The 20780-nt window shown below is 38.8% G+C and overlaps 2 protein-coding genes across 2 annotated transcripts; one reads left to right on the forward strand and one right to left on the reverse strand.

Moving 5' to 3' along the window:
* Window positions 1-2287: 2287 nt before the first annotated feature.
* On the reverse strand, window positions 2288-14265 carry rassf4a (Ras association domain family member 4a). The gene is made up of 9 exons (XM_083897227.1): window positions 14201-14265; window positions 14018-14093; window positions 7086-7192; window positions 6509-6573; window positions 5374-5555; window positions 4421-4574; window positions 4214-4335; window positions 3304-3401; window positions 2288-2394 (listed from the first exon to the last, which is right to left on the reverse strand). The coding sequence occupies exons 1-9, from the start codon at window positions 14251-14253 to the stop codon at window positions 2325-2327; spliced, it is 927 nt and encodes a 308-aa protein (XP_083753353.1). The 5' UTR covers window positions 14254-14265; the 3' UTR covers window positions 2288-2324.
* Window positions 14266-15465: 1200 nt separating this feature from the next.
* LOC310933655 (C-X-C motif chemokine 10-like) lies at window positions 15466-16858 on the forward strand. Its single transcript, XM_083897190.1, has 4 exons — window positions 15466-15536; window positions 15690-15819; window positions 15929-16012; window positions 16325-16858. The coding sequence occupies exons 1-4, from the start codon at window positions 15470-15472 to the stop codon at window positions 16446-16448; spliced, it is 405 nt and encodes a 134-aa protein (XP_083753316.1). The 5' UTR covers window positions 15466-15469; the 3' UTR covers window positions 16449-16858.
* Window positions 16859-20780: the final 3922 nt, after the last annotated feature.

Consider the following 20780-nt stretch of genomic DNA (forward strand, 5'->3'; position numbering starts at 1 on the left):
GGGTGTCTGCCGTGTCCCCACTCTTTTTTTGTCACTGTGCCTATATCTATCTGCATTGTCCTTGTCCAACATGGCCACGTTCTTTCTCTTCTCCTGGTTTCCATTTGTCGAATAGCTTAGAGTTGTACATGGAACATTTGCCACAGGTTGGTTTTGCATGTTCCTGGTTAATCTGGTCCTTGTTGGTTATATTTTTGTGGAACTGCTGAGCGAGTGATTTGAAAGAATGAGGTATGTGATTGATGCAGTGTTTGAAGTTCTCTGACATCTTGTCTGAAAGAATTCTGAGTGTTGAATGGGGTGTGTGATAGTGTGTGAGACTGACATTTGTATTATTGTACGCCTGGCCTTGCACGTCTAGGGATTTTACATAGGCCAACATGGATGCCAATCCGTATCATATAAGGTAAGTGACTAAGAGGAAAAAGGAACCAAGTAACAAACAAGTACTTTTTCTTGTAGTTCAGTAAAATGTTGTGTCAAGATAGTTGTACTTGTACTTGTACTAGAATATTTCAGTACTCGTATAAGTTGGAATGATGCAGATAATGTCACAGAAAATGTTCGTAGTACTTTAGGCAGTTTCAACCTCTTATAAGAACACATTTAAAGGTGCCATATGTAAGAATGGGGCCAAAAACGGTTACTACACTCAACTTTCCGTTGTAGCTCAGACGTAAATGGCAACCCGTGGTTGCTCGACAGCTGAGGCTCTACTGACTGCAATGATTGGTAGGTGGCGCCACATGCCAAAATATAAACATGATTTGCGGTCTGCAAAAGATTTATTTTAATGTGAATATTTAGGCTGTACTGTTGTTGTTGGCGAGTTCAGTTTGTTATATGAACATTATTCCTGAGTCTCTATGATATATTAGGAGGATTTCATGGCCAGTTGCTTTATATTTATGCGCTTTGGGTGTCTAGAAAAGCGCTCTAGAAATGTAATTAATTATAATAATTTATTGCATAATGCACCTTTAATTTATATATGCAAATACTGAGAGCAGTAAATGCTAAATATAGAATATTTCCCTAAGATCCAGGATCCGAATTGGATATTTCCAGTGAATATCCTGTAACGTGTGGATCAAACAGTAGCTGCTGTTTGCAGTTTCTGTTCCTGACATGTTTCCCTATGACAGGAACATTTCCCAACAGACGGTGTACCAGTGCTCTCTGTATCAGGAAACCCTCTGTTTTGAAAGTGAGTCAGTGGAACTGAGCTAATGTGTGTACAGTACATGTTAAAATTCGGACTAAAACAAACTCACCGGTCATTTTATCAGGTACAACTGTTCAATTGTGAAATATCTAATCTGCAAAGGACATTTTGATATGTACTGTAGATATGGTCAAGATAATCTGACCCTGTATTCGGTGTCCTGTGTACCTTTGCTTTATTTCTAATGTCGTAACAACACCATCTCTTGTTCCTGTAGATGTCATTACTTCAGCCTAATTGTGTTCCTCGGTGCTTGTGCCTGCATTTAGACCTCTTAGCACTCCGTCGTGCATTGCTTGTTTACAGTCTGGTGGCTTTTTTTTTTTAAGAGGATCACACCAGGACAAGTTCAATACAGTTTAAATCAGCCACACACATGCGCGCACACGCACGGCTCATGGGAACAGGCTGGTACAGAGGGTCACAAGAACAATGCTAATCTGAGCTCCAGCCACTGTGGAAGTTCAGGAAATAATAAAGATTGCTGTTTTTCTGTGTGGGAAGACTGAGCTGGGTTTTATGTTTGGTGTCAGCAGAGATCCAGCAGCAGGCCACATTACAACTGGTTTATTACATAAAAAGTCAGCAACAAACCATTACCAAAAAAATATGTATAAATATTCATATTTCTAAAGGAGATCTTATACAAAACGTGAACACGTTAAAGGCAGATTTATCAAAACAGTGAAACGTTAACAAAGATATGTATTTATGTAATTCTAAAAGTAGTAGCACATTGGTGTATGTGGTTAACCTTTACCCTTTTATACATTCACAAAAGTAAATGTTCCCATTGTACATCAACAGTCCTTAGTGAAGCATCCCCGTCTCACACATGCATACGCACACACACACACACACACTCGCACTCTCTCACATACACGTTTGCGCAGCATTTGTAGTGAGGACCCTCATAGACATGAATGCATTTCCTAGGCCCTTAACTAAACCTTAACCATCACAACTAAATGCCTAACCCTAACCTAAAACCAAGTCTTAATCCTGAAAAAGCCCTTTAAAGATGTGAGGACCCAACAAAATGTCCTCACTTTTTATGGTTCATACAGGTTTTTTTGGTACACACACACACGCACACACTCTATGCTCTGTCGCTGGTATGAGCTCTGTCTTCAAGCTGATGGACAATCACAGATTTCAGTGTTCTGTACCTGCAGATATGGTGAAAAACACAACATAAAAAATAAATAAATAAAAAATTATAATCCTTTTATATACAGTATATGATTAAAATCTGCAGTTGCATTCAATTTTCCCCTGGATGTTGTATGCATGATTGAGTTGGACTGTCCAGATATTAGAGTATGTGACTTCTTTTGGCCCCTCTGTGTATAAAAGCTTGCATTTATAGCAAATGGAAGGTGTAGGGGTGACCAGTCGAGGCCATCGGCCCAGAGTGTTTTTCTCAGAAATGAAGGGGTATGCCCACATTTTTTTGGACTCAAGCTCAACCTGCTAAAAAGGCAATTAATATTATTCCCATTCCTATTTTTCCGCTTATGTATTAATTGTGACATCTTTTGTTCAGTCTCTCTTTCAGTCGATCATTCGATTGATGCAAATGATGCTGAAATGTTCTCCGCTACCAGAAATGTAGCAGACGAAGTAGAAATGAACACGTTCACCTGGGTCTCGAGTTCCTATTAATGCTGATTGGAGCTGAAGCTGATAAAAAGTCATTTGAGCTATCAATGAATGCCAATCAAACACATTCTCAATGTGGAAATGGACTGATTTTCTTCCTGGAAGTTATTATGAGTGTTAACTGTTTATGTAGTAGATTGAGAACAAAAAATATATAAAGAAAATGTCAATACCATATCATGTAAGGAGTTCACATTCTTTATTTCACACACATGTAAACAGTGAGTGATTAGTGATGAATGATTCACAAGAACAGTGGCCTCATTGAAGAGCAGCAGCCTTGTTTTGATTACCTAATTCTGCTGGGAGTCATTGGCTTTATGTAATGAAACAGACACACCGTTTAACAAGGAGGGCTTTGTTTTTGTTTGGACTGATGCAACTTTTTTGCAGCTCTGAGAGAGACTTTGACTTACTTTTTGGTCAGTTTGTTTATCTCGCGCTCCTCTTCCTCTTTGAGTTTCTCTACAAAGCTGTCTAAGACGGGGATCTCAAACTTAATGTACTGGGCGACCTGGGAAAGAGAAAGTTTGGAAAAACATAAGTTTTAGCAAGCTAAACAAGATTATTTTTTAATAAATGTGTAATAAACTATGCATGATGAACACCAGGAAATATAAGAGATATAGAAGCATGTTCATAGGCTGATAAACAATAGAATAATATATGAACGTGTAACCAAAATATATACAACATGGACAGTGTGAAGGATTTCTCATGTAGGTCTACAATAAAATATTTTGAATTACATTTAGAGGAACAATTGAGTTTTAGATTACATTACATATTTAAATGTGAAAAAATCAACAGAGAACATTTCAGAAATATCATCCGTTATTCTGTAAAACCCCCCATGACATAACAGTCTTTGTAAAGGCTATTATTGTCTGCGTGAGAAGCTCCATTAAAACTGGCTGGCTAAAGCTTGTACATTCAAAATAACCTAGAGTGTGTTCCTCTAAGGAAACATGTGGTATTTTATGTCATATTTTAAGCAACACAACATAATTGTAGATTCAGCTCTACTGTGAGGTAGATATTACATTTCACACAGGGTTGTGTGCAGCTAGATACCATGAGAATCAAGTTGCTTTCTGAATCTGAGTCTTGAATTTGTGTTTGTGTTTCATAGATTTGATAAAAATAGACTCTCCAGCATATCCGAACATGGTTTGCACTCATTGCACAGTTTTCATCTTAGCCTATTGTTATACCAGTCCCAAAACAGGATATCTTTATTCAGCCTTCTAAATTTAACCCAAATTACCATTGTATCCTTAAAAAAAAAGAAAAGGGAAAAAAAGGGTCACTTATCAGGAGACTCACATCATATGTAACTTCCTCTCCTAGGTCAGCCTCCATGATGAAGATCTTGGAGATTTTCTCACAGGGTCCATAAAGCACCCGAGCCACCAGAGGGTAATCACCCTCCCTCAGACAGGTCCTCTCTGCAAGAGCCCAGGAAAAAAAGACGAACGTAAAGGTAAACACATGCTAGAACACACAAATACATACTGTATGTGTGTAACTTACCACCAGACTCATGGACCATATAAAGGACAAACTCTTCCGATTTATTCTCCACCCTGAACTTGTGCAGCAGCAGGTTCAGGATCTGTCCAGTCGTCATGGTGCTGTTCACTCGTACGTTAGTGACCGAACCAAAGGCTGGAGTAAATACAGACGTCTGAAGTTCAAGAGACAAAACAGAAAATATTCACACATCATTATAAGAGAGGGGACACAGTGTTAAAAACTCATAAAATACATTAACACGATGGTAACTTCTTGAACCAAGCTGTGATTTCTGCACTTGAACACTTTGTAACAGGAAATCTAAGAAGGAAAAAAAAAGCAGGAAATCACTCACTTTACAGCTGGAATAATAACGCACACACACACACTTGTACAGCTATTCTTCTGGGGACAGTGCATTGTCTTCCATTAATTTGGACAAAGTTATATCTAACCTTAACCAACACAACTAAATATTCTAAGCCTAACAATAAATACAGGTCTTAACCCCTCAAAAAAGCCCTTTAAAGATGTGCGATTCAGGCAAAATGTAATTTTCCCCAAATGTCCCCAATCTGTATGGTTTACTTCACTCCCATTCATTTGTACAGCCTAATGAAAAATGTACCCCCCCCAACCTAAACATTAACCTAACCATGATTCACACCTTAATCTTAATCTTTAGAAAAGGTCCTAAAGAGGTAACACACACACACACACACACACACACACACACACACACACACACACACACACACACACACACACACACACACACACACACACTGTGTTCATGAAAGAACTCGGTGTAACCTTGTGTTCCGTGAAATGAGCCCACAGGAGGCCATTGTGTAATGAAGTACAAGCACAGGAACACCCACACAGGAAACCCCATCCCCTCTGCACCTGGTGGTGTTAACAAAAGGGTACATTACTGTAATGTGTGCATGAAACCTTCTGTTTTATGGCACCTTGTGATTGTAGAAGTGCCCGTTGATTGAGAACCTGTGTGTGCGCAGGCGCTGCAGGTCTCTGGCAGTGTGTGTCTTTGACCTCCTCTGAACCCGCATGAAAGAAGCATCACTCCTGGTCCTCAGCAGCTGAGGAGAATCCTCCTCCTCCTCCTCCTCCTCCTGACAACCCATGTCACCACCTCAGGGAATCAAACCAACAAAGACACACTCCTCTGATCACATGCGTCATCTACATGTGATTGTTTATATGCGTCAGACACTTTGAAAACATTTTATTAGAAGTTAAATCAACAGGTTCTCTCCTTTTTTCTTTAGGCTTTCATCATTTTTTTATCCATTTAGATTATCACATACTGTATTGTCTAAATACTAGTTTTATGATCATGTTCTCCTATCCATATCAACAATTCAAGAGTTAGAAATTATATATATATATATATATATATATATATATATATATATATATATATATACACATATATATATATATATATATATATATATATATATATATATATACACATATATATATATGTACATATATATATATATGTACATACATACATACATACATACATATTTATTTATATATATATATATATATACATACATATATACATAGATAGATGGATAGATACCTAAAAGTGGTGGAAAGCGGCAAACTGTTACTGTTGTCATAAATCAATAAATGAGTTGGCTTCTTTCCACTGAAGACCAATGTCGGAGCCATGACTCAGCAGATTACCTCTAGTAATTCTGGTGATGTCATCATCTCATGATCTGTACTCGACATGCGAGTCAAACTTTCTAATGGAAACGCTGAGCACAGCAATTTTGTGGGCCTCTTGTCTATTTCAGCATGTTTGTATAATTTACATGGGTTAGCGTTATGGAAACCAGTGTGTGTGTGAATTATGATAAGGTTAAGGTAAGGGTCGTTTATGCTTTCCAAAAGAATGGAATTTGATGCAGTGTCATAAGAATTCAATCAATCAATCTTTATTTGTATAGCCCACGGTTTACAAAACATAGTTTGTCTCACGGGACTTCACATGGTTGGTAAGAATTGTGTGTGTGTGATAAAGAATGCATGTGTCCGATAAAGAATGCATGTGTGCTGTTTGTAACTCACTTCCTGGTCCACTTTCTCTGCCCAATGAATTGTTGTTCCACTCTGCAGATGCCACAGTATCATTTCTGTAAACAAAAGATGTAGGAAATGTGTTCTTTCATTTTCATCATAAAACATAAGGCAGAAGGACAACTTAAATCTCTCCATAGTCCTCTGACAGTCCTACTTCACTTTACACCACAGTCTGCTTTTTTGACTTGATTTTGTAATTTGGTCATTTTCTTAGGGTCCAAAATCCTGAGATCGCTAATGGGATATGATGTCAGACTTTTAGTGACCATTTTGGCTATAAAATGTAATGGTAAAACGAATGCCCACAACAATATCCAAAAATCACTTTGCACATTAAGGTGGGGTACGTAAAGAGAAAAATGTGCATCACTGATGTCCAAACTTGCAGGCGTGAAATTTAATTAAAGTTTCACCTTCATGAACTTGTAATTTAATTCCGAGCCAAGTAAAAGTATTATTTTCATATATTAATATTGAAATATTTAATTGGAATAATAATATTTCTACGATTGTTTCTTCAGCACACAAAGGCATCTGTGAGTCAAAGTAGATCAGGCCGTTTTACCGGTTGAAACGGAGTCTTTCGTTGCCGTCGTACATCTGAAGTCTGATTGGTCGACGTAGACCCCAGTAGATGTTCAGCAGCCCCTCGAGGATGAGCTCCTCATTATCCTAGACACACACATGTAACAACAGTTAGCAGCGGTTACAGTCAGAGGGGATATCCTGCTGGCCGCCTGCCATAACGGCTCAGTATCAGGTGTACGTGCATCAGTGGTCGCTCACAGCGGCACGGTGACCCCTCTCATCTTGGACAAAACCTGTAATGGTTTGTTCCTCCCTTCTTCACACAGCGCAAGGATGAAGTCACGTCTGAACGAGACAGCGACGGAGCCAAGTATGCTTTGGGTCACGTACACAAGCGAGAACTGTTTTGATTTCATAAAACTGAAACTCTAAAATTAGAAAAACAAAATGATTGTCTCACTTCTGATTGTGTCACAGACCTTTCCCCCGTTTAAGATGTAAATGCAAAACCATAACTAAAAAATGCCTTCACCATGAGGTCAGATAAAAGGTCAAGTTTCATGTGCATGTATCATAACATGAGCCACCGCAACTGTATTTACCGTGATCATTGATTTTCACTGGATCAGTCAGTTCCTTTGATTTGATTATTGTTATATCATCACTATGTCTAATTGGATATCACATGCAGGTCTTTTTCACATGCCGGTGAATCAATTTGACACAAGGATTTTAAATACCAAAAGTGATATAGATTGGATGTGACGATGATTGTAAAAAAAAAAAAAGAAGAAAGATCATCTGATTCACTTCGAGATCCAAGTCTGTGGTTCAGCCTGCAGCTCTGCCTAAACCTCAGTAAACAGGATAATACTTAGAAATACAAAGTTTAACCAGCTTGTTAAAAAAAGTGGAGTAGTATTTATACACTTTGTTTAAGGTATACATTCTATACACACATGTACACATGATATGTTTTCTTGCATGAATGCATCTTGTGTTGTGGGTTCAGTTCCTGGCTCTGCTAGTCTATACTGGATGTGTCCTTGAGCAAGACACTCAACCCCATGTTGCAGGGTATGAATGGGTGAATGGCAAAACTGAAGCATAAAGCAGCTCAAGACTAGAAAAGCTCTATATAAATACAGACCATTACCAACTCTTCCTCTTCTGATTTCATTTGGTAGTAACGAGTAACAAAGATAGTTTTATAGGAAGTATGTAGTGGAGTAAAAGTTTCTAGAAATACAAATAAAGTAAAGTACATATGAATGTTTTACAGTAATGAAGTATTTTTACTTTGTTACATTACAACACAGCTTGTCTTGGCCACTGAAAGTATATTTTTCATGGTTACAGACTGTTAATGGCTTAATTTTTACGGCCACATAAACTAAATAACTTACATATTCTTCTTTTGTCACGTAATAAGTAACGCATTGGGATGAAAATGAGGCTTTTCGTGATAGAAGAATTGGATTTAGGAGCACTGAGATGATAACGATCATTTCCATGTGACTAAACGCACGTAAAATGCCAGAGGAAAATGAGAAGTCGAAAGTATGTTTTTCACCTCCAGTTTTTCTGGAGGTGTGTCAAATTGTTCCCAAGGCTCCATTGTCTCTGGAATATAAACATACAAGGCAGCTGCACAACTGAACTTTGCTAATCTGCCACTACTGAGCTTCCTGAACAGGCATGAACACACCCTCACACACACACACACACACACACACACACACACACACACACACACACACACACACACACACACACACACACACACACACACACACACACACACACACACACACACACACACACACACACTAATGCAGTCGGGTCAGCAGGGCTATTTTTGGACGTAACTGTTCGTTGTACCGCTTCAGAGCGCCTCTATAAAGCCTGGACACACACTCTACTCCAGTCAGACTCAACTAAGCGGACTAGACAACACAACTGTTTCACTCGACTCAGACCTAACAACTGAAGCACCAAAGGTGAGACTGCTTTTCTTTTTTCATCATTATTACAATGAGATATTTGTTAAGAAATTGTAGCAGCTTGTTCCATAAATTTTTTTTTGTCATTTAGTTACACATTTTAAGTGTAATTCACACAAATAAGAGTGGCATAAATGGTAGTTCATGGTTTATTCTTCATGATTTTTTGACAAAGAGCCACAGTCTAATTTTCCTTCTTCTTCCATTCTAGCATGAAACGCAGGCTGTTGTTGCTTTCCCTGCCTCACCTGCCCACCATTACTGAGACGCTGGAAGACACTTCTGTGCACCCCTCATCCTCCCAGTGTACCCAGGGTCTTGAGGATTATATGACGAGCATCCAGGCTCTTGCCTGCTCCACTGAAGCCCCGAGCTGTGGTCCCGTCAGACTCCAGCGGTCCCCCAGGCTCAGGCAGTTCTCCAAGCCTCAGATGAAGCTCTCGGTCTCTGCCTCACTTCCTCGCGGGTCTCCCCGCACGCTAAGGACTTCTAGATCTTCCGGTCTGAGTCTAAACACCACAGAGGACATTTCTCTGAAAATGGGAAGAGAGCGCGACTGTAAAGGCAAAGACCCCATGGACTGGCTGTTTGGACAGATAAGGACTTGAGACTTTGTTGTTGTATTTAGTCCTGCAGGACTCATAATCGAGCCACACTGGATCCTCCTGATTTTATTCATGGAGATTAAAAGTATTATGGACTTATGACAAATGCCAAACAAGGACAAAATCACAGAGGGGCTTGAATAATAAAAATATGTATTTATTTTTATGCACTGAGGAAGTCGGGTTTACATTGTTTTATATTTGTTAACATTTTATATTTGTGTACAGTTTGTAATAAAATACTAAATTAAATATAGAAATGTTCATAAGTTTCTGTGTCTAATCATTTGTCTACAATTAGACCACAAAAGAGCTGAAGATCCTTTCAATATGTCAATATTAAGATTAATAAAGTAAAGTATGTTATGTTTCAGTTGTCCAACTGTGACAACCTCCTGAATATATATCTATAGATATATAGATATATAGATATATAGATATAGATAGATATAGATATATATATATATATAGATATACAGTTTATAAAATAAGATTATTATTACATTTATCCCCATTTTGGCACAAAATAGCCCTGAATACATCTAATCCAGTAATAATAAAATGGAGGTTGAATTCAATAATTGAAACTTTGTTGCTCTATATTCATAGCAATGTTTGATGCAGTACTTACATAAACATAAATGTAAGCAACAACAACAAAGCACCAGCAGTATATAGTAAATATGACTTGCTGCATAACAAAAACAAACATAGTAATAGTAATGCTATTAGTAATAACAATCATGATTTGATGCTATACAAATAATTTGAGTGGTGGTGATGGTGAATAAATTAACAATATCATTATAATGATTATATACCGTATATACAGTTGGTCCCAAAGTGTGAAGCCAATGGACTCCATTTTATTAGTACTTTCACTTAAGTATGGCTGCAACAGTCTTCAATTAATCGATTAATAATTTATTACTAAATTAATCGTCAACTATTTTGGTAATCGATTAATCGTGTTTACGCAATAATTAAATGTGAATATTTTCTGGATTATTTGCCCTATATAGAAAATAAATTGTTATTATTTTTGGTTTGATCATCGTTTCCACATTTGGTCAACATTTTTAACATTTCCTGGTATTTTACGATACTTGATTGAGAAATTATCATTAGTGTTAGCCCTGCACTTAAGACCATAAATAAAGTGGAAGTGAAATTAGTTTTTGATGAAATTTTTTTACAGTGAGCATCACATCTACAAAAAAAACAATAGTATACTGACATCTAGTGGTGATTGATGGCGCTGCAGCGGTGAACTGTAACGTCCCTCATAAAAGCCACTAGGGCGAGCTGCAGGCAAATCTAGATGAATGAATGATTAATAATCACAGCAGACAAGTCCAGGCAAACACATGGAGTCACTCCTATGTTTGCGCTCCTGACCTAGATCTCACTGACTTGTTTTGACAGTGACATTACACTGTGGACGCTTTGTGTCGTGGACAAAATGGCAGAAGAACAAAAGTTCACAGTGCTTTCAGCGCAAGTCCATCACAATGACATGCCTCTCAAGAAAGACTGACCATAATGGCTCAGCTGTCTGAGCAGTGAAAGGATTAAAGGCCTCCAGCAATCACAATAATCTTCAGTATTACACAGTACAGCGGCTGAACTTTCAGTGAGTGCATGTTCCAGCTTGTTCTTCTGTTTTTTTTTACTGTAGATGGTGCTGAACCCCCAGGACAAAACCACCTGATATGTCCTCCCACGACATGACTAACACACTCACATCACTTGACTTCACCTGCAGAGTGGGACCGTGTTGACTTTTTCCCACCGATTCTTCAAACACAGAACCTGTTTGTTTTGGTTTTGCACAATCGCCACAATAATGAAAAAGAAACAAGACGCGTTGTCAAGTGATCTCTGTAAAGCTTTGTTTTGGAATAATCGTCAAATTGGATTATGGGAATTCACATGGATAAGTTTCCGATAGTTGTTCATTGGCCAGTGTCCAAGTGTAAAATGCCTCTGCTGACCTCAAAATATCTACTGAGTCATTCATGACTAACTTTCTGTTAGTGTCACTTCATCTGCTTCCTGAGGTTAAGTCATGTATAAGCTATCCTAGGGAAAGACTGCAGAATTTTAATCAAAGTACTTGTCAACATACTACAATGGTTGAATTTTGGAAATACCATTTTCTCCTCCACAAATCTGGTTTTGATGAGTTTCATCATGTTCATGACAAAGCAGACGATGTCACCCAGTTGAATCAGAAATGCAAAACTTTTTTTTTCATACGTAATTGGACAAGAATACATTTTCATCTACTGTACCTACGAGCAGCCAATAATTAAATAATATTCTTTAGTGTTGCTTATTCTTGTACACCGCAAACTTGTAAAGCATGTGCTACTTTTGTGCACTTTATTTTATTGTGTGTACAAATTTCCAGCACACTCTGAACAATGGAACAAGAACAAATAAAATGTTTACATCGTAAATTTATTTTTGCAGACAAAAGCAGCATTTCAGTCCGCCTACATGTACTTTATCTATTATGTATGGCAACAACACAGCTGAGACACTGCCATGTCCCTTTTATTTGACTATAAATAAAGCAAAATAAGTACATTGTTTTGGCTATATGCTGTATATCATATAAGCTGGGTTTATTTGCTCTGTTTCTTTGCTTTGTAAGGTCCTTACCAAACTGGAATCTTGCAGTCTAAACAATTACACAGGAAGTGAAAGAAAACTGTTTTTTTTAACCATGGTTTAAAAATGACAAACAACACAATGCAGTAACCTAAAGCAATGTGTTGTTTTACTTATTATAATGTGGCATAAAATGCAATTTGTTTTGTCTAATATCTGATCCTTAAATGAATCATTTATTGCGAGTCAAGATATTGTTTCCTTATTTTTGGCCAATATTAAGTCATCATTATAATACGACTGACCCATCTACATCATACTGTACATGCGTATATACATATATATATATATATGTATCTATACATAGATATACGTATGTACTGTGTGAACTCACACCATGGTCTGTGACTGTGGGGGATTTTCCCAGTATGAGACAACATAGTGAGTGTGGCTGACGGGGGACAGAGAACAGGGACGGCTCATGACCACCCCGGTCTGCACAACCCACACACACACACACACACACACACACACACACACACACACACACACACACACACACACACATACACACACACACACACACACACACACACACACACACACACACACACACACACACACACACACACACACACACGCTTATATCTTAGTGAGGACACATCATTGACATAATGCATTCCCAATGTTAAAATGTAACCAAGTACAAACACTTAGTAACTGTACTTGAGTGCAAAATTCACATATCTGTCTTTTACTACCAAATAAAATCAGAAGAAGAAGAGTTGCTAATGGTCTGTATTTATATAGAGCTTCTCTAGTCTTGATGAGCTGCTTTACACTACAGTTTTAGCATTCACACCCTACATGGGGTTAAGTGTCTTGCTCAAGGACACACACACATAGACCAGCAGAGCCAGGAATTGAAACCACAACCTTCCAGTTGAAGGACAACTCACCCTACCACTGAGCCACCATGGCTCAATCCTAACGCCTAACTTTTTAAAATACTTTAACTGAAAATGTACTTTTCATACTTAAGTACAGTGAATATCATATACTTTAAGACTTAAGTAATATTATAAAAGTGACTTCAACTTCGACCAAAGTCATTTTCTGGTAATATAATTTTACTCAAGAATCCCTTTAAGGTACTTTAGGCATTCCCTAACCCTAAAACCTGGTCTTAAACCTGAAAAAGCCCCTAAAAGTTGTGGGACCCAACACAGATATGTTTTTACATTTCTTTGGACCTAACAAATATATGAATACAAGCACACACTCACACATGTATACACTGTCCCTTCCTCAAAAATCCAGTAGAGAACACAAAGGGGAAGTCCAGACCATAAAAAAAGAAATAATTATCAAACAAATAACCACGCTCTTACAAACAGCTTCACAAACCACAAACAGCAAGCGTTTACTGTGGAAATGCTTCGCGAAGCAAGTGAGTGCATTTTTGACTGAAATATGTAACTCCCTCCTCCCCCTCCTTCAAGTTTCATTTGTCTTTTTGAGGGAAAAGGGGATCTTGTGGGTTTGCCAGACACATGGTCTGTTGGAAAAGAAGTCAGGGGTTGCACATTTAAAACTGGAGCATTTTATATTCCCAACTTCTGCATGAGAATTAAATGGGTTCCAGTTTTATTATGAGTGCAACACCCACACACGCGCGCAGTATTTGCCTTGTTTTGGTGCCAGCACCATCAGATCACCTCAGTCTGCGGCTCAGATTTTCTCACCTCACGCGTCCGCAGCTGGAAGTTTTTCCCTTCGTGGTAGCAGTTGTACGTCCTCAGTAGAGACAGGACGTCAGCCCTGAATTTAAACCACAAAGGAAAGATTAGCGGCAATGATTGACTTTCATGTATGCATCCATTGGGATTTATCACTTGATTGCAGTGATGGCGCTGAAGGGAACTTACTTTGGAATATGTTTCTCGTCACTGAGCTTCACAAAGATCTGAGGCTCACCCATCCTGTCTGGAGTGAAGCTGGAAAAGAAAGACGAGGCACAAAATAAATAAAAATGACAGATTCAGACTCTATTATCCCAGTAACTAAATGTACAGGGCTTAACACATTTATTAGACCACCTGCCATAAATATGAGAAAACATAATTTTTTTTGACATCTTTCAAAATACTGATGCAAATAAAAAAAAAACTGAATTCACCTTTTCATACCCACATTAGATGAGAAATTAATCAAGCATAACATTCAACCACTTAACGTTTTCTGCTCTGGAATGCAAGTAAATAACTATAATTTGATGTCTAACTCTAATAATTGTGCTTTATGATTTTTTTGTGTGTAAAACAGTCAATTTGAAACTTCAAGGATAACGATAACAAATGTTGACTGGAAAAGCTGCATTATAAATATAATTTTGGATAATATTGGTGTATAAAAACTGATTTTTATGATAATTACCAATGCTGTTACAGCATTAGGTGCAGGTCTATATACATTTATACTATTACTATTACACTGTATACCCTTAGTTAGTGCGTCTCCATATGCTATTATAAATTATTCCCTAATGAAGGCGAATATAAAATATACACATGAACCCAATGTGCTACTGTGCATCATTTTTAGTTTCTTTTTTCTCTAATTGCCCCTTGTGTTGAAAGCAGAGACACAGCGAATGAGGAGAAATCACATGGTTTTCTTCTATTTCTGACACCGAGCCAAAAACACACTTGATAAGAATGAACCTTGCTGTGGCACAGCTTAACAATGCCTGGAAACCAGCTCTGTGTCTTCATGTTTCATTCAAGGACAATGTCTGCTCCTGTGCAGCTGCACAGTTTATTATTAGTGATAAAGTTCTTTTTTTTAAGATCTTATAAAATATTTATTTTTGTTAGTGACCACAGAAACAACCAGTCTGCATCAAGGACGTCTGTCTTTCTGTGTGATCGATGCATTCTAAGGGTGGGGTGGGGTGGGGGTGGGGGCCTCATTAATCACTGTGTCCGCTACGATGTCAAGTCTTCTCTGGATAATCTGGAGCAGCGGCGTCCCTGATCCCTGTGTCCTGGTATTCTCAGGAGAAAGTGCCTTAGGGAATTTCCAATAGGGAATTGGTTTGGAAAGCCCAGCGCTGAGAGAGAGAGCGGGGGAGGAGCACGAGTATAAAACAGCAACATGTGGCTCAGGAGCTCAGTGTCAACGCTCAGGTTACCAACATGAAGCTTCACCGTGACTCAGTGTGTCAGCTCGCCTTCCTGAGCCTCTGCTGTGTACTCCTCACAGGTAAGAATCTGTGTAAATCTGTGTCTTTTTCTTTGATTCAATCTTAAAGCTCTCTCATTTGTCTGAACATTGTGATGCTGCACTTAATCTTAATCTGTGCCCATGTTACACTGTATGGAATTAACCTGTAATCCTGTTACCGTTGTTGCACAGTGAGAGAGTCGGACAGCACGTTCATCCCGGGGAGATGCTTGTGTCCGCAGACGCAATCAGGTGTCAGGGGGCAACTGAAAGATCTCAGCGTCTACCACAGAAGCCCCAGCTGCAGTAAAGTCACAGTCATGTGAGTACACTGCACCACCGCATCACACAAAACACATTCATGCATGCACACACATGTCTGAAAATAAGCGTGACTAAATGTGTGGATTGTTGTTGTTGTTTTTTTTCAGAGTGACACTGAAGAGTAACAACCAGCCAGTGTGTCTGAATCCAGACGCACCGCTGGGGAAACAGCTAGTTCGTTGTTGGAATAGGTGAGAGTTATAAAATGACAATAAAAAGCACTATATTTATGGTTTTAGCTATGGTTGTATAAATGTTCCCATCAGTCTTCCGGTCTCTCATAAATCACAGCCATCGTAACTGTTGCCAAGACGGTTCTTGTTGTAACAAAACACCTATAGTTTTACCTCTGACATGTAATGTGTGTATCCTTTTGTGACTTCTGTTTGCTATTCTGATAATAATAGAGCAGAGGAAACAGTGATGCATTTTCACTCTCATGATCTAATAATCCCCACACATTAAAGTTTTAACTTGTGTGCATGTGTGTTTTTTTTTTCCAGAGCTCATAAATTGGGTCGCGATTTGAAACTGTGTCTGAGGAGGAGGAGGAGAGGCAGAGGAGGCAAGCGGCTGCGCTCTCGACAGAGACACAACAACAAGAACTCATCTTCACATTCCCAGTAGTCGACCATCCTGAAAGAAATCCGCTGCATGGAGAGAAGTGTGCACATTGTGCCAATTGTTGCCAATCAGTGGACTCTTAATTGCAGGCCTGCAGTAAAAGAACCACTATTTTCTCCCTCCACACGGCTCAGACTTCAGGCTCCCCTGAGCTGCCGCCTGGCCTGTAAACTGAACCCCTCTTCTAGTCCAGCAGCAGGGGGGCTTCTCTGTGCAAATGACTGATGCGATGTTAAAAACTAGGCCCTGGAGGCTTGTCATAAATGCTAATAATGTCTTTATAGCACTATCAAATATATTGTTTATATGTAGTTCTGTGTAGGCAGCTGGAGAAGATAACTGAACCTATATATGTTGGTTATTTATTTTTATATTACATTTTTTTGTAACAAGAAATATTTGTATAATTTGTACGATTAAACGGCGTGAACAAAAGTGTGGCCTCCACGTGCTGTGCTATTTTGTGATGGTTTTAGAAGCGAAAAAGATGGGAAAGATGATCCCTGTACTGTGGCAGGATATGAGAGGTCACTTAACCCACAGTCTCAGCTTTGGTTAATAAACGACAGGATGTGAGTCAGGCGCAAAGAAAGAAAAACACACATCTCACTCGAAACATCTGCACAAACATTTCACAGTTTCAGGAGGAGCTACTTGGGAGGTGAATTACTGTAAAAAAAAAAAAAAAACCTGGAGGTGACCACTTCAGATTATTTGCTGGAGGTTTTTTTTTTGTTAAACACACTTTCGCTCTTGTGTTTATCTCAGGTTGTTGATTATTAACTAGGGTCTGGTGTTGTGCAATAGACGGAAGACACAGGAGGCAACTAGGTGATCAGGGTGTGGGCCACTGAAAGTGGGCGACACTTATGTCATGCTTTGCGCCACCGTTGAGATTTCGCGTAAAACACGTGACACACACACACACACACACCTCACAATTGATATGGGTAATTGAGAGTGAACAACAAGACCTGTGCTCACATGTGTTGTTAAACGAGCGATTACCCAACAATTCCTGAGGACTCAGAATAAAAGTGAAAGTAAATTGGGGCATAAAGGCGGCCTTTGTCAGGGTCGGAGCCAGGTAACGCAGAGGGATTTTCAACGTGCATGGTTGGTGCCTTTCAAGTTGAGCATGACACAGTGTTTAATTGGTTTATAGAGGATTCAAACTGAGAATCTGTCAACAGCTGCCCCAGATTACGGTTTAGTGGCAGAATAACATACCACAAACAAACTCTCCCCACAGGATTAAACACACTGAGGCCTTTTAGTAGTGGTTAATGAATGAGGTGCGATGGTATTAACTAGTAATGCAAGGTGTATTTTGTTAAGATTTAGTCAAATAACTGAGTCGAAGGACTACAACATGAGTCATGCAGGACAATTCTCTGTTTTATACAGTATATAAATGTACACTGTGTGGACCTACAACATATCCTAACACAGCCGACATGCAGTGTAAACTTGTATGCTTACAACCAAATACTAAAACCTATATCACTTGAACAATTTAACCTCGACAGTGGTGTTACAATAGTGCCATCTAGTGCCTAACGTATGACAGTGTTCCCAAACATAATATATAGTGTTATACTATATTTTTAATGTAATTCCTCAAAACTCCTCATATTATTATTATTTTTTTTTAAATCGTTGAACCAGACAGTACTGATGTATACAGTGCTTATTATTTATTCGGCAGATAACACACTGAATTCACCTTTTTATACTCAAATTTCACTGGGCATCTCTGAAAAGTCAGAAATTCAAATTCAAACATTCAGCGACTAAAATATTTTGTTACTGTTCAGGATTGCAAGTAGATAACTATAATTTAATCTAAATCAAGAAATAACAATGTACCTTACATTCAGGTTTTAAAAAAAAAATAATGGTAGATGGATGGATGAATGGATGGAAATATTCAGGAATTATATTTTAAGCATTAAAAATATAATTTCAGTAAAAGAGCTTGGTGTATTTACCATTACAGAAACTTTCTAATGACCATTACAGTTAATTTAGAGCAGCTGTGGCATAAGCCTTACACTGGGTGGTGGTCTAATACATGTGTTAATGGCTGTACTTTATACGTTTAAATGGCAATTTGATTTTATGTATACATTTCAAGTAAATGGCATTTTTTTGGCAACCCCAAAGAAATTCTCCATCTGTGAGTCCTGACCCAGTCTCTGGTCGCCGCTGATCTACACAGAACTTCACTGGCTTGTTTGATCCAGTGTCACAGACTTTCTTAAGTAGCTCACAGGAAGTGCAGGACACTGGACAGCTTTACTGTACTCTTTATACTCCAAGACACTAATAATAGAGCTCATGGTTGAGACACTCTAGTACTTTCTGAGATGACACTTTGATCACATGATAAACGTGGTGAACCATTTGCATTTCTCGTACTTGAGACAAAAAAAAAAGTGCTTGCATGAGCAGCAGTAGTCACCACAAAAACCAGGAAACAAGACTCCAGAAATGGGCACGCAGCTGTTTGACTGGGAAGTCGTGTCTGGGAACTGATGCACACATTTAGCACTGAGCATGAAATATGGGGACAAGTGTAATCCCTGCTGCTCCCTCTGTTACTCTCATTCTTATCCATTTACATCCAAAGACATCTAAGATGATTAAATCAATAACTATAGTGTACTGTAGCTACATCCACCAGCCCCCACTTTAATGACCTCTGCTCTCACCTCCACTTCTATCCAAGGAAACTGCTGACAGAGCAAGTGCTTAATGGAATGGTCAGTCTATACAGAACCTCATGCATATTTATACAAACAGATGCATGGATAAATATTCCATAACTTAAAGGATTGCAGTCTGTCACCATTAATATGAATTATGGATCCACTCCACGTTGCTGCACAAGAAAAATATGGGTCATCTTTGGGGGTCGGTGCAGAGAGCGAGAGAGAGAGAGTCTCCTCTCTTTTGTGTTTAAACGTGCTCCCATAGGTGGACAAAGAACGACCATCGCATGTCTGTTAATTGGTTTCATCATCGCGAGATTCGTATCCAATTATCGCACCTACACTGTCTGCCAGCTGCGCCCTGAGACGATCCATCCCTGTGCGTAAAAATATCCAGGAGCTCCAAATAACGCGCGTCGCGCAATACCGACAATTGGCGGAGAGGAGACTGATTTTTGTTTTAGTGCAGCCACACCAAACAGTGATAAACAGCCAAAAGTACATGGAGAAACTGTTATTTAAAACCACGAACAATCCAAAACAACTGTTACGGTTTGTGACCTCTGCTTCATCAAGGCATTTTCTTCTTTCGAGGCTTAAACCACATCATTGTGGACTAAAGTTTAATTCCCCTCCTCTTATTGTAGACAAATATCCCGCTGAATGGTTTTCATTGAGTCGGCGTCTTACCATAGCAGAGTGTGTGCCTCGTCTTCTTCCGTGTACCAGCGACGTATCCCCCGCTAATCACTCTGTTATCTTCACGGCTCCCTGGCTGTGCGGCATTCAGAGCCCGGAGGAGAAAACTGACAACGCGGTCACCCAATGGAGAGCGCGCGCTGGCACCACTCAGCCAATCAGCATGGAGAGTGGCCTCTGCTGGAGTCAGGCTTTCACACGTCTCTCCTCCTCATCAAGGTGCGTTTGGATGCTTCACTTTGTCTCATCATCGTTTTTAATTACATACAAATATTTGAGATTAATATACTTTTAATGATATTGTGATACAATAGTTTACTGTATTTTACGTTTTCTTTTAAATATTATGCCTGTAGTTTTGGTGTTTTATTTATGCTTCTGCCTTTTTTTTTGCAGGTCTTTCTTCAAAATGAGACTCAACTCACTTGGGAAAAGTTGGACTGATACATAACACACCCTTAGAAATAAAAGTGCTAAGTAGAACCATATAAGGTTCTTCGGCTTGTCCTCATAGGAGAACCCTTTTTGGCTCCAGGTAGAACCTTTTTTTATATAAAGGTTCCACCTGGAACCCTTTTGGAGGGTTCCACTAAGAATCCCTTTAAAACCCTTTATTCAGGAAAGGGGTTTTAAAGGGTTCTCTGGATCAAAATGGCTCTTACTGGAACCATTAGTGTTACCAAGAACCCTGGGTTTTCCAGAAAGCAAATGGTTCCAGGTAGAACCTCAGCCCTTGTAGAAGGACCCTTTTGGAACCCCTATTTCTAAGAGTGTAGGTACAAAAATGAGTGTACATTGATTTTCTTGTCCTATATATAATGTGGTAATAAAGTCAAATCCCTCTTGCAAAGCTACACATCCCCATCATTTTTTTTATCTTTAGCTGAGCAGTAAAGGAAAAGTCCCCACAATGATTTATTTC

The sequence above is a fragment of the Microchirus variegatus genome (genome assembly GCF_963457635.1).
Source record: "Microchirus variegatus genome assembly, chromosome: 11".
Taxonomy (NCBI): domain Eukaryota; kingdom Metazoa; phylum Chordata; class Actinopteri; order Pleuronectiformes; family Soleidae; genus Microchirus; species Microchirus variegatus.

Excerpts from the sequence above, each read along its gene's own strand:
- rassf4a (XM_083897227.1), bottom strand. The coding sequence starts at position 14,253 with ATGGGTGAGCCTCAGATCTTTGTGAAGCTCAGTGACGAGAAACATATT. Across the intron at positions 4,575-5,373 it reads GGCACTTCTACAATCACAAG|ACGTCTGTATTTACTCCAGC; the intron begins GTGCCATAAAAC and ends CTTGAACTTCAG. Across the intron at positions 4,336-4,420 it reads TATGGTCCATGAGTCTGGTG|AGAGGACCTGTCTGAGGGAG; the intron begins GTAAGTTACACA and ends GGGCTCTTGCAG.
- LOC310933655 (XM_083897190.1), top strand. The coding sequence starts at position 15,470 with ATGAAGCTTCACCGTGACTCAGTGTGTCAGCTCGCCTTCCTGAGCCTC. Across the intron at positions 15,820-15,928 it reads TGCAGTAAAGTCACAGTCAT|AGTGACACTGAAGAGTAACA; the intron begins GTGAGTACACTG and ends GTTTTTTTTCAG. Across the intron at positions 16,013-16,324 it reads CTAGTTCGTTGTTGGAATAG|AGCTCATAAATTGGGTCGCG; the intron begins GTGAGAGTTATA and ends TTTTTTTTCCAG.